Source organism: Dama dama, chromosome 30 (genome assembly GCF_033118175.1).
Source record: "Dama dama isolate Ldn47 chromosome 30, ASM3311817v1, whole genome shotgun sequence".
NCBI lineage: Eukaryota > Metazoa > Chordata > Mammalia > Artiodactyla > Cervidae > Dama > Dama dama.
Window position 1 is genome coordinate 80064058 of NC_083710.1, and position 14466 is coordinate 80078523.

Consider the following 14466-nt stretch of genomic DNA (forward strand, 5'->3'; position numbering starts at 1 on the left):
TCTCCCAAAGACCTTGCCCATCATGTACAGTTTTTCTAAACCTCTGTTTTTATATGGTTAGGGGTCTCAAGTCACTCTCAGGATCTTCCTCTTCTCCCCATTAATCCAGTATTTTCTGTCTGAGGCTCTTGCTAGCAGTATGAACCAGTTGATATAAACTTGGGTACCTTAGATTATACACTCCTAGAATACTCTGTTTCTCTATAAACTTCTGTTTTGTGGAGGCTTTGGGAAATCTTTGGTAATGCCTCTCAGTTCAGAATGAGACCGAGGTTTACTTCAGCCATAGGAACTTGCCCTCGTTGGAGAAGTTTCTGGTCAGCCAGGAGAAAAGGACAGCAACAAGTCAGAGGAAGGAAGAACAGGGCAGGGGAAGGTGGAGAAACACGGAATAGAGGAACAGGAAGAGCAGGATAAAGACCAGTAGGTTTGAGAGAGTTGTAAGTTTTTTGCATTTTTCATTTGGCTTTTTCTGTGCCTTTGCTGTTCTCTATGAACCTTGTCTTCCCTGTGAATTTCATAAGGAAACAAATTTGGCGTTTGAATTTCTTCTGTTAGCGTCTTCATGTTGATTTAAAAAATACGAAACTAGATGTTTAAGAGTTTGCAAACCCCTGTTTTTTCTTAAGTTGCCTCTCAAATGAACCACTCATACCAAAAGCTTTCGAAAGAATCTGTTGTAATTCTAAATTATGCTTGGTGAAATCATGCCATGTAGAAAGGTAAGAACAGGAGTTTGAGTTACAGATTTAATATGTTTGACGAGAAGCAGTCTGACTCACAGCACAGGCAGCCTGAGACAGACCTCCTATGAACGTCTTATACTGGCTTATCAAATCATGGTTGGCCATCTCTTATCAGAGACCTGACTAAGTGCAGGGCCTTGGTGGCTGAGCATTTGGAAGGGAGATCTACCAGCCCCAGGCTCCCACGGACAGAAAACAGGGGAAAGTCCTTAAAGTTTTGATATGGGTTTCCAGGCAGATTTTGTCCTGTTTGAATACCCTTGAGACCTTCTGAACTCACTGGCTCCTGGAGCCTGCGTGAAGGTGGACTTATAGGTCCCACGCTCGTCTGTTTCCCAGTGAACTTGGTCTTATGGGCTTGGAACAAAAAAATGTTGGTTTTTTTTGAGCTCTCCCCAATGTGAAATTTTTCTCCATATTGTGGGTGGGGAGATCCATGGGTGGGGGCCTCTGTGGGTATCAGAGGAACATTGCGGTTTTTGAAGCTAGGATCTTGAACTGTGACTTTTAGCAGGACTTGAACTGATCCCAGTGAAACCTCCAGAATTGCATCAAAATGATGGTGTCCTTTACTGAAGTAGGTATTATTAATTGTAAGCTTGGTTTTGCTTCATCAACAGGTGTTCTTGGTTTTCTTTTCAGGGAGGCTTCACTCGGCAAACTGTATTTGAATTTCCAACCTCTGTTAATTTGGAAAATAGGGAAAAGTAGAAAATTTGAGGAAAAGAAATCCACTTTCTTTTCACTATTGTCTCCTTGTATGCCTTAGGTGATTTTTAAGATCCTCTTAATACTCTTAAATAATGATGGATTTTCATTGCCTGTGTTAACTTTGACTGTAGTGTGCAGTTCCAAACACCTCTTGTCTGAATGAATTTGTTAAGCTGCAATTGAATCTGTAGGATATAGTTTTCAGGTAAATATTTTAAAAAATAATTTTAAGGAATACCCTTTTGTTTTTCAGATACATTTTAATACTAGTTTTATTTCTAGTTTGCTTTTAATTATTTCTGATATAAGAAGTGATACTTTTTTTTTTCTTTTAAATGATTATTTTAGAATCCTCTAGTAACTCCACTTTAATTTGAAACTACACTAATTTTCACATTTTGTAGTTTAGATTTGTTAGGTGAAAGATTGCTTTTGATGGTATTTATGCAGGTAGAGGTTTGCTGATGTAGATAAACAGTGTAAATTTTTGGAATACCTTGTAGTTTATTCCATCTTTTTAAAATCCATTCTTTCTTCCCCCCCTTGATCTGTGGTATTTTTAAGGCTCTTTTTCTTGGCAACTATATTCTACCTTTTCCCCCTCCAAGTGCTTGAGTAGACTAATGTGGTTTCAGTTTGTTATATCTCTCTTTAAAACCTTTCTTCCTTTTCTGTTTGAATAATTGAATGTTATTTGGAGGTTCCATGGAGATGGTTTACCACGTTCTTTTAAACCATTGTGTGTTGTACTTAAGGAGTCTTCTGGAATGATTTCCTTTTGTCTTGTTCTTGAGTTGCTGTTTTCATGAGAGAGAAACTAATGTTATGTTCAAGTGTTACTTAAAGTAGTCAAGTGTTCAGGTCCTCATCTGAGATCAAGTATTTGCCTTTCATTGTATTCAGTATCTCACTAACCAGATCTCAGGGGCTTGAGAACAGAGTGAAGAGTGTTTTTCTGAAGCCCCTGGTAGACAGGGTTGGAATCCCAGCTACTTGTTTAGCCAAACAGCAACAATAACAGAAAAAAACAACCAGCCACAGACCCTGAATTCAAAGAGCTTCAGCTCCCCTCAGGGAGACCTACAAGTAGACAGGCAATTTAATACATTCTGATAACGTGAGGCTAAGAGTGTGTGGGGCCCATGTAGGAGGGCCCCTAACCTCGTTTCAGGGCGTCACGGCAGAACGTCCACGGGAAGGATATTTAAGTAATACTTGAAGTCTGAGTAGCAGTGAGCTAGCTAAAAAAGTCAGGCTAGTGATGGAAACGCACCATTATGGTCAGGGAAAATACCTTGTCAGAGCTGGGCAGCCACGGGAGCTTTAACAAACTGTGGGGATGCCCTGTGAGGGGCTGTAGTAAGACGGGGCTGAACAGATAATCAGGGTCCAGATATGTGTGGTCGCGGGGCTTCCCTGGTGGTTCGGTGGTAAAGAATCCACCCGCAGCACAGAAGACACAGGAGAGGTGGGTTCGGTCCCTGGGTCGGGAAGATTCCCTTGGAGGAGGAAACAGCAGCCCACTCTAGCATTCCTGCCTGGGAAATCCCACGGACAGAGGAGCCTGGTGGGCTACAGTCCATAGGGTTGCAGAGTTGGACACGACTGAGTGACTGAGCCCACGTGTGGCCTCGAATGCTGTGCTTGGGTATCATTTTTGTGGCTTTGGGAGTCTCTGGTTTCATGTAGAAGAGCTAACATGATCAAAATTGTGGAATTAGAAAACTTATTTACATTTGTGATGTGGAAAATGGATTAGAACAGTGCAAAGCTTGGTTGAGGTTGGTGGGCCAATTAGAATGCATTCCTTTAATCTAGACAAGAAATGATGGGGGCCTAAAGTAAGGTGTTAGGATGGAGCCAAGTAGGCAGTGTGGGGAAACGCTGGAGGTTGATGATTTCATGATCCCTTAGATGTCAGGGGTGAAGCAGAGGGAGGAACCACCAGTGGTTAAATTGCTTTGTTTGGTTCTAATACCTACTTTTTTCCTGGGATATTTATTAAACTTATCTGAGTTTCTGTTGTTCTGTAAGAGAGAACAGTAATATTTGCATCTCAGAGTTATGATAACGTAGTTGAATGAGGTTAATACTGTAGGTTCACACTAGTAATTATTTTTATCACCTCATTAGCCAGATTTTCAACACTGCACTTTTGCTTTAGTAGAAAGAGCCAAATAATAACTACAAAAAACTAGTGTGAAGGGAATCATTTAGAAAACCAAAAAAGAAAAGCTCTTTCCTAGTAATCAAAAAGTATTCTGTTAGATATCAGTATCCTTTTTCCCTGTTAAACCAAGAGTAACTTTCCTGATGATGCTTCTTCAGAGGCTTTATATTTTCTGGGAAAAAAAAAAAAAAAAGATTCATTCAGCCATGTTTATTACGCTCTTTTACAATTAGAGAAATGTGTGCTAAAATTTAGATTTGCAAATAAATTAAGCAGAAAGAGTCTTCTGTTTGACTCGGAGTCATCTGGAAAACACATCAGCCGGAGCCTATTTCTTGAACCCAGGATTGTTGGAAGTTCTGCTTTACTTTTGTATATGACTTGAGGGGGTATTAAGCTCCGGGAGTTGGTGATGGACAGGGAAGCCTGGCGTGCTGCAGTCCGTGGGGTCACAGAGAGTCGGACACGACTGAGTGACTGAGCTGAACTGAGGGTGTATAGCTTTTTGTGCGCAGATAGAACATTCCCCCATAATGTCTTGAAGCAGTGATTTTTTTTTTTTCTTCAAAAGCAGTCAATATTTTGTTCAAAAACCAGCTGATGTAAGTAAACTCCCAGATAGCTTCCCGTAGGGATGAGTAGCAGGGCTCGCGTCCAGTGAGCCCAGAATTTGGGGTTGGTAAGTAGGCTGGCTGTGGTGAGAGAGGGAGGAGAGGTGTGGTCTGACTCGCAGATGGTGGGGGTGGTATTTGACACCAACATCACTGTAGAAAGAAATGGGGTGTTCGGTGTCAAGGAGGACTATTTGAATCTGCGTCTTTGTTACAGATTTTCCTTCCCTTCCCCACCCAAGACAAGCCCTGCTCACCCACTTGGAAGAGTACGCAGATCAGCTGATCCAGGCAAGTGCACTGGAGGTTCCCTAGACACATTTTTTGAAGTGTTGTAGCACCAGTATTAGTTCTGTATTCTGTAACATGCAGTTTCAGAATGAGTGATGATCCCAGGATAGAACACCCAGGGCCAGGCAGGAGAGAACCACACTTGATAGTTGGGGGTCTGGGCGGCCCATTTTATCAGATTGTCCATCCTGAGTGCTTACTTCTTGCCAGACTCTGTTCTATTGTGTTTCATCTGTTAACTGATTTCATCTTCTTAATAACCCCTATGAGATACTGTGTCCATCCTACAGGTGAGAAAACCTAATTCCAGAGAGGCCCACTGGTAGGTAACACGTTCACTATCAATGAGTCCTCTTCGGAGCCCATGCCTTTTGGCCCCAGCATCTTTGCTCTTAGCTTCTGGGCCTCCCTGTCTCACAGGTGGGTGCTGTAGACCATTAACAGGTACACTGTGGTTAGTTGCTCAGTTGCATCTGGACTGTGGCCTGCCAGGCCCCTCTGTCCGTGGGATTCTCCCCTGGAGTGGGTTGCCATGCCCTCTTGCAGGGGATCTTCCCAACCCAGGGATCACACCCAGGTCTCCTGCACTGCAGGCAGATTCTTTACTGTCTGAGCCACCGGGGAAGCCCAAGAATGCTTGAGTGGGCAGCCTGTCCCTTCTCTAGGGAATTTTTCCGACCCAGGAATCAAACCGGGGTCTCCTGCATTGCAGGCAGATTCTTTACCAGCTGAGCTACCAGGGAAACCCAGCAGGTATATTAGGCTTGCAAGAAAAGGCAGCCAGTTCTTTTTTTAGCTGCTTTTTTACATGTTTGTGATCTACTTACTTAGGGCTTCCTTGGTGACTCAGATGGTAAAGCGTCTGCCTGCAATGCAGGAGACCCAGGTTTGATCTCTGGGTCCAGAAGATCCCCTGGAGAAGGAAATGGCAACCCACTCCAGTATTCTTGCCTGGAAAATTCCATGGAAAGAGCCTGGTAGGCTGTAGTCCATGGGGTCGCAAAGAGTCGGACACGACTGAGCAATTTCACTTTCACTTACTTGGTTATAGCAACATCACTTACCCTTCCCACCATATTCTCTGTAAAACAGAATTTTTCACTGTTTTATTCTTGGGTTGGATGATAAAGCTCACTTAATGCAAGTTGTGCTAAAATAGAGGAGTAAAAGAAATGATTACTGGTTCTGTTGGCTTCTTTCCTCTTTCTCCATTTCTTGAACTGCTGTTTTAGAATTTATAGCTTAATGCTTTCCTCATCAGTATTTCCATGCATTAAATAACTTTAGAAACTGAGTTTAGTTCAAGACAGGTTGGGATTACAGAATGAATGACAGGAATTTTTATTGCTTAAGGAAGAAAATCAAGTGATGTCATTGGATCATTTCTCCTACCTCTTGAGTTGAAATCATCAGGATTATTACTATTCTTAATATGTTTTTCTTTTTATCTTTGTACTTTTCTGTGTTTTCTTAATGCTTCAATATTAAAACAAAAATATTGTAGATACTTCAGTTGAAAATTAAGGGAAGCAATAGCATCAAATTTGTTTTGTTCTTTCTGTTGAAATTTTCATATTTGGCTCTTTTTCCATTTCAAGGGGATTAGTGTCCACTTGAGAGATGTGAGGACTGTCTTAAGGATATTCTAAAGTAAGAGTGTTGAACAGAATCAATACTACTTTTTCTTCAAATATTGCCAAGTTTGTGAAGTAGAAGTAAGGATGTTCTGCTTAAAAGAGATTTATTTTATATAAGTAAAGGGCAAACTATATTTGGTAAAATGAAGTTTAATACTTATTTTACATTTTTATCAAATGAAGTTTAATATCTTTAAGTTGAGGTGTACCTGCTTTCTATTACTTTTTAGTATAACTCAAACTGTGACCCTTCATTTTGAAAGCTAACTACCACGTAAAGTTTGACTTTTTAAAAAAAATTAATGAGATGTTTATTTAAAAATCCTTATATGGATAGCATTATATATTCCTTTTTAAGAGTAGTTTTTTTTTTGAAAATATAAGTTTCAAAACTTGAAATTGTTTGATACAGTGAGAAAAGTGCCTGACTGAGAATTAAGACGTGAGGGTTAATACCCGGAGTTGGTTTTGCCTGGTATCGAAGGTATTTCATTCATCAAAATGTTAGGGCAGAACCGGAGCCTGTCTGGCTCTTGAGCCCCTGCTCCTGATGAGTGCACAGCACCCCCTTCCTGTGTATCACTCAGATACGGGAGCTTGGACCAGCTGCTCCGTCTCTCTGGATACAGGTTCACCCCCTTCTAACGTCGATGCTCCTGAGATGAGAAGTGCTGTTGGCACTGGAGTCAGTCATTCAGGGGATCATCTTGTCACAACAGACTGATTTCTTTGGAGGCTGATGGATGGTTGTTTATTCATTCAACAAGTACTGTGTTGATTTGCTAAGCTCTGGGGATTCAGCAGAGAGGGCGAGTGAGCTAGTCACAGCGCTCCTGGAGATGAAGTGTGGCAGGGTCCGTCCTAATGGAGGGGCAGAGTGTAATGTGATCACAGGGCAATGACGCCTAACCTGGCATCGGACTGGAGAGGCTTTCTAAAGAGAGTGATGTCTAGGTGAAGCTCGAAGCAAGCACCCCTCACTTCAAGAGAAAATGGTCATTTGTCTCTCACTTAGACTGCCGCTTCCTGGCTGGACTCCACAGATCCCTTTCACCTCTCTCTAAAGAATTCATCTGTTCCTTCCTTCATTCGGTCTTTCACTCAACAGCTGTTTCTTGCATGTGCCAGGCATTGTTCTAGGCACTGAAAATATATCACTGAGCAAACGGGACAGAGATTTCTACTCTTCTGGAGCTTGCATTTTATTGGGATCAGGGGCTACACAGGGTAAGACAATACACAAATAATAAGTAAATTCTGTGCTAAAAGTCTGCCAAAGGCTGCCAAAGCAATTCCCCTCATTTCCTTGCTCTTAAGCTGGAGTTCTTGCTTTTTCGTGAGGCCTTGCCTCACTCTGTGGTGGGCTGACTCTCAGGCCCCAGCCTCCTTGAGTGTGTCCCACCGTGCCTTCATTTCCTAGGTCTCTTTTCAAAGTCACTACGTCTGAGCAGCCTCCTGAGACCGTTTTTGAGTTCGAGGTCCCCTGTGGTCGCCTGCCCTCTGTGCTGCTGCAGCACGCCTCTCCGTGCTGATTTCTTAGTTGCTGCGCAGTCATGTTTAAGATCTGTCTTTTCCTCTAGGCTATAGATTCCTTCTCCAGCGGATCTTCCCAACCCAGGGATCGAACCCAGGTCTCCCGCATTGTAGGTAGGTGCTTTTACCGTCTGAGCCACCAGGGAAGTCCTGATACAGATTGCACGAGGGCTGGGCTGTAATATTATAATTTTTTACAATTACAGAGGAGCCTTTCCTTTTCTCTCCTGTGCCTTGAGGGCCCAGTGTGGGACATACAGTACTATGAGTTGGTTTGGTGAAGGCGAACAGAGTTTCTGGCTGAGCCAAGCTGGTTGAGGAAAGGCTGGAGAGAGTGCCTGGCATTGGGATAGAGAGTCTAGGATGGACTGGTGGCTCAGAATGACAGGAACTAGTATAGAAGCCGAGTGGAGGAGCTGAAATTTGGCTCTGAGGCAGTGAGAAGTCATGAAAATTCGAAGCAGATATTGGGAATATACTACATTTTGTGGGGCTTCCCTGGTGGCTCAGCAGTGAAGAACTCACCTGCCAGTGCGGGAGACCCAGATTCAGTCGCTGGGTTGGGAAGATCCCCTGGAGAAAGAAATGGCAACCCACTCCAGTATCCTTGCCTGGGAGGCTGTCTGTGGGGTCTCATGAGTTGGACATGACTGAACAACTAAACCACCACCACCACTGTGTTTTGTTAACAGTTAGTGCTCTGGAAATCACTAGGAAGATCGTTTGAATGACTCCCTCAGGTGTGGCGGATTGGCTTTCTAAACAGGGTTTGTTTTATCTGTGGCTCCGCTGGGTCTTTGTTACCGCGCCTGGGCTTTCTCTGGTTCCGGTGAGCCGGGCTGCTCTGTGTCGGGGTGCTGGGGCTTCTCACTGCAGTGGATTCTCTCGGGGCAGCTCCCAGGCTCTAGCGCTCTGGCTCCGTAGTTGTGGCGCATGGGCTTAGGTGTCCCCCGGTGTGTGAGCTCTTCCTGGACCAGGGATCGAACCTGTGTCCCCTGTATTGGCAGGTAGCTTCTTTACCATTAAGCCATCAGGGAAGCCCTGATTTAATTTTTGAATTATGAACGTAGTGTGAAATTTTTATCTTTATGGTTTTTTTTTTTTAAAGTTCAATGTGAACCTAAGGGTATGCAATGAGACGTAAAGTTCCCCTTTTCCCCCCAGCTTTCAGTCCTATTTTTGAGCAGTAACTCAAGCTGAGTTCTTTAATATGTCCATACGTTAAGTTTTTATAAGCATTGATGTATGGTTTTCTGTCTTAAGGCAGATGAGGCCACGTGCTGTTTGTCGTCCTCTAACTTTCCTTTCCTCCCACAGTGTATGTCATATTTTGCATCTCTTTAGTGTGTGAGGGTTATCTTCTTGAAACCTAAATCTGAACCATCTTTCTCCTGCCTAGTGCCAAGGCATTTGAACCGGGACCGAATCCCGTAAGGTCCTGTCAGAACAGACCACACCTTCTACCTGTATTGATGCCTCCTCCTGCGCTTTTCTGCCACATCCTTACTGTGCATCTGTACCGAGCTTTCTAGTCTGGGGTTTTCATACATGTTGTTCCTTTTGTCTAGAATTCTTTCTTTTTAATCTTCCCATGGTGGCTAACTGCCGTTCCCTTGGGGTTTCAGTTTAAATTTTACTTTGGAAGTCCCCTGTCTGAGCAGTCTTTCTAAAATGGGTTCTCCCTCCTAATGGCTCCCTCTGTCCCTTTGGTTTCCATGTAACATTTATTTCAAGTCCTAGTTGATTTGTTTACTCTCTTCTCTGTTTCTCTTATTCGGCTGTATGTTCCGTGAGGGCAAAATCTATTTTATGTAATATTGCCCAGTAAATATTTTCCTAATTAATGCACAAATGGATGAATAAGAACATATGGAGCAACCTCATTTTTTCAAAGGCTGCATAGTATTCCATGTTGATATGTGTACCATTTATGGTACCAGTTTACCAGTTCCCTTAGTTAAGGCCTTTTAAATTGTTTTTTTTCCTTCTGATTTTCTTTCCTTACCAAACCACCACCAACCAAGTGAAAATAATAAATGTCTTTATATATATCTCTTTGTGCATGCATGTGAGTGTATCTGTAGGATAACTTCTCCAAAATGAAATTTCTGGGTCAAAAGATGTATGCCCTCAAATTTTTGATAGATTCTGACTGTTTCTTTTTAAAAAGATTATACCCAGTAGGGAGAGTAGTGCTAGTTCTCCTTCAGATCACTGCTCTTGGCTCTTCTCAAACTCTGGTGTCTCGTAATTGTGACTAAAGTTGAACATATTTTATATGTTATCCTTTTAAATTTCATTTAAGATAAACTTCTTACTTAATCCTTTGCCCAGTTTTCCTGATGACTGTTGGTCTAAAGATGTTGTTGATTTAGTTCTTTTTACTAAGAAATGTTTTTCTACCTCTAGCCCTGTAGGGAGGGCTTCCCTGGTGGCTCAGATGATAAAGAATCTGCCTGCAATGCGGGAGACCCTGGTTCGATCCCTGGGTCAGGAAGATCCCCTGGAGAAGGAAATGGCAACCTGCTCCAGTATTCTTGTCTGGAGAACCCCACTGATAGAGGAGCCTGGCGGACTAGAGTCCACGGGGCTTGCAAAGAGTCAGACACGACTGAGCGACTGTCAGCCTCCCTCCCTTTCAGCCCTACAAGGGAGTTGCACTTGGATGTGTCAGTGCCATTGAGTTTTGAACTATATCGGGCTTTTTATCCCTTTAAAGTAGTTTTATAAATATATAAACTATGTGCTGGAAGAACATATTGGAGCCAGGTATACTTAATAGTTTACTATTAAAACTAGTAATAGTGTCTAGTACATAATATGTTCTCAACAAAATAATTCTGCAGTGAATGAATGACTAGTGAAAAGCTAATTTTAAAGACTTTGATTTTACTTGGAAGGTCATTTAGTGAATTTGCTTTTCGCAGTAGGATAACTTAAGCATTACTGATTAGTTAAGACACAAGATTATTTTGTGGTGGTTTATACAAGAGTTGGATTTGTAGCAGCTGAAGAATTTTTGGAAGTTTTGCTTTGTGTAAATGTTACCTCTGTCTGTACACAGTCCATCCCCATAATATTTATATATAAATGCATGTTAAAATATCACTAATGAGCTAATATTTGCCTGTTCTCTCGAGGTAATGAACAATTTTAGATACCAGGGTTTATTTTTTTTTCTTTGAATATCTTTTGCAAATATACTATTACACGTTTGAAAGAAAAGACACGTTAAAAGTTTCCTTCTAGACTTCTTATAATCCAGTCTCCATCAGCCAGCACTCTTCCTGTATTTTGTTCGCGAGGCACTAATTGTCTGCGTTTGGCAGGTTTAACACTTCCTGACAGAGAGGCTATTAAGGGGAAGTATTCTCCAATAACTGTCAGTGGCTTGAACAAAGAACCTTCAAACTCAATGTGTGGAAACCACTAACATTCTTAAATGACCCTTTTCATGGAATTTTATCCCTTTAAGCTAAAATTTGGAGAATGTAGGGTCAGCGAAAACAGCAAGGTGTGATAAAGCAGTAAACCTTGATTTTTTTTTTTTTTTTTTCGGGGAGGGGATAGAATGGGAAGTATAGATTTATCTCTGACTTGAAAACAATTGTTATTTGGAAAATCTCATTAGCAGATGTGACTGCTTGGAGTTTAAAAAAAAAAAAGACTTAAAACTGATGTCGCTTTCAGGACCGCTTTGAACTTAACAAGCACCTATTTGTGGAGCAGACTGGCTAATGAAAGGAAATTAAATTTTTCTGACAACTTCCCCTGCCAACCTCCTTATTCAGGGGATGTTATTAGGTACTGAAGACTTTTAAGGAAGATTTTTTTTTTTTTTTTATTAGACATGAATGAACCAGTTATAAACATCCCCCGCCCCCCATTTTGAGAGGAGGATTCTGACTTGGTTACTCTACATTTTTATAAAGTATTAATGTAAAAGCTTAAAAAAAAACCAGCATTTACTTTGATAGTTTATTTTCTGAAAATTCAGGCTATCTTACCAGCCAGTGGTTTCAAAACATTATTGTCATTCCTTGTGATAGTTTATGTCACCAAATTATTTAAAAAGTTAAATTTACTAGGATTTACTTGAATTTAACATCTTTTCAGCTTTCCTTTGCTGTTTAAGGGGGAAATGTATCAGAAATGTCCTATGCTGGGTGTGTTAGGTGAGGGTTAATGATCAATGAAATAGTTTAGATTCAAGGCAAGTTTTTGTGCATTCAATAGCATTGGTGGCTATTTAGCAATGACTAATCCTTGCATTCATAAACTCTTACTTGTACTGTTTTATTTGTTATTGAAATAAAGTTGACTTACAGTGTTACTGTGGGCTGTTTTAGAATGCATTTCCTTTTCGTGGCTTTTGGGAAGTTTTCCCCCCACTAGATAGTTCATGGAATTTAAGATTTTAAATTTCTATTAACAAGGTGCAACTGGTAAAGATAAAATTATGTACCCGAAAAAAGGATGAGAAAAAAGGTAATGGAGATTACTAAAGGAATTTTTTTGAGGGGAACAATTGGCAATTCCTATAGATACTGGAAATTTAGTTATTTTATTTCTGGAAAATCTGTCGAGCTCCTCCCAAACAATAGAGAATCAACTCCCCCTGCTGACAGAATCAAGGAAAACATGACGTATAAATATCAGAGACAGAAACAAGCTGGCTGTGGACAAGCTTTAATGATCTGATTTATGATTCAGTATTGATTGTAAACATCTAAATTCTGCCGTTAAATTCCAGCCACTGCACCAAATCATTTGGCATTTCTGGTAGTGCTTCCTGCCAGCTCATTTCCAACTGCTTTGAGTTTCTTAATATAATAATGATGAGGTAGAATTTACATTCCACTTATGGTATTAATTTTACATTTCTCTGACTGAAAAGAGTTAGAAGGTTGTAAAATTGAACATTAAATGAATCGGAGGAGACAGTAGTGCAATATATGACTGCCCTAAAGACATTGTGCAGTGGCTGATGGGATTAATGTTGAGTCTCATTTCCTGCTTTTTCAGGATGCAGATGAAGCTGTCAGAATTGCAAGGGAAATTGGTAAGTTCTTAAATTAACTTTGGTTGAGTTTCTGTGTCTTTCAGCAGATACGGTTGAGTAAACATGTAATACCTAATTCCCAGAGAGCAAATAGTACTTTAATAGTTTCAGGTTTCTAATGAGTTGTTCCTCTGGAAGAATTTATCAGCAGCATCACCATATTCTATTACTAATATGAACTTAAAAGATTAGTTTGACCTTCATGATAGTTCTTTTGTAAGATGAAGTCACTGGCTAATTAAAAGAAGGAATTGTCTTAATTGTTCTTGAGACTGGATGGAATGTAAGTTTATATATATGGAGTTGACCGCAAGTTACTTAAGGGCACTCATGATTAAAATGAGGATTTCCTCTTTGACAAGGCTCTTCAAGTTTTTACCTTTTCCTAAGATGTTAAATATCAACTTTATAATCTTGCTAGGAAAGAGAAAATAGAATGTGAGTGATTAGAACAAAATACTCTATATTGGAGTAAAAGGTAAACTGAAGAACATTTTAATGACTGTTTTACTTGTCTGTTTTATGTATAATTGCACTGGGCCAGTGCTTCCTGACTTTTTATTTTCAAAAATATCCCTGGCACTCTTGACAACTAGTGTACTTTTAGTACCCGGTAATTAAGAAAATGCAAGGGCCTACCATTATCATGGATTAGTACTACTGTTGAATAACTGCAGTGTTGTATTAATCAGTTCATATTTGTTTACATTTGATAAAAATTTGTAGGAATATGAGAGAGATTAGACAGTGTTTGATAGCTAGGAATTCCCAGGATCTTAGCATTCCTGGACTCATAGAGCCAAGCTTTTCAGCACCCCACATTAACATTTCTTTAGTCCTGTTTTCTCATTAGATTGATTGTTTAGAGGTATTTTATTCATTCGGAGAGCATTGATTTGGCTGATTTGACTGATACAGGTCCTGGACTTGAGACCAGGCCCCAGAAAATTTTATTTTATCTGACTGTAACGGCTCTTCATTTAATCATTTCTTCAGGCTCATCAACAGTTTGAAAAAGCATTTCAGTACTTCACAGGAAGATTTGCTAGATTCTGAATAAGTTGAACTACATGGGACTGTTTTGGGGTTTATGTCTTTAAGAAAATCTACAGTTTCTCTCTGTGGTTTGAAATCACTGGCTTTCCTCATAACCTAAGAAGCTATAACCTATCTGCTGGCTTTTGTGGACACTCTCCTAAAATAATTTTATTCCGTGTGTACTTCTAAATGTCAAAAGTTATCTTTCTAGTTCTCGTTTAGGTATTATTATTATCTATGTAATAATAGTAGGACATAGGACATAATAGTAATATCACAGTATCTACACAAAAAGAGCAGAATATTTGGAGGAATTTTTGAGAAATATAAAGAGATTAGGATAAAATCTTGAATTACCCTGGTTTGTCACAATTTAAATTGTGAATCTTCAGCTCTTGAAAATATCCTTTGTGTAAATGACAGATTGCTTACCTTGCTCTTTCATGTTTTGTCTTCCACTTAATTAAAAAAAAAAAAAAATTGTAACCTTTAAAATAACCATTTAATCACAATGGGACTCTGACCAGTTCTCATCACTTGGCTTTCTTCCTTTAATATTTTAATGCTGTGCTTAACCACACCCCCCACCCCACTTCAGTTTTATACTTACTGAGGTTATTTTCAGTTTGAGGCTCATTTCTTAATATCTGGGCACATCCTTTATGGG

At 40.3% G+C, this 14466-nt stretch overlaps 1 protein-coding gene across 2 annotated transcripts in view; it reads left to right on the forward strand.

Moving 5' to 3' along the window:
* The window catches only part of PCCA (propionyl-CoA carboxylase subunit alpha), a 349630-nt gene that overhangs the window by 100692 nt on the left and 234472 nt on the right, over positions 1–14466 (forward strand). Inside the window, exon 8 of one of the 2 annotated variants that reach the window (XM_061133801.1) lies at positions 12725–12761. The exons of the other annotated variant lie outside the window; for it this stretch is intronic. Coding sequence (XP_060989784.1) covers positions 12725–12761 — 37 coding nt within the window. The remainder of the gene's footprint in view (positions 1–12724; positions 12762–14466) is intronic. 2 annotated transcript variants of the gene reach the window in all.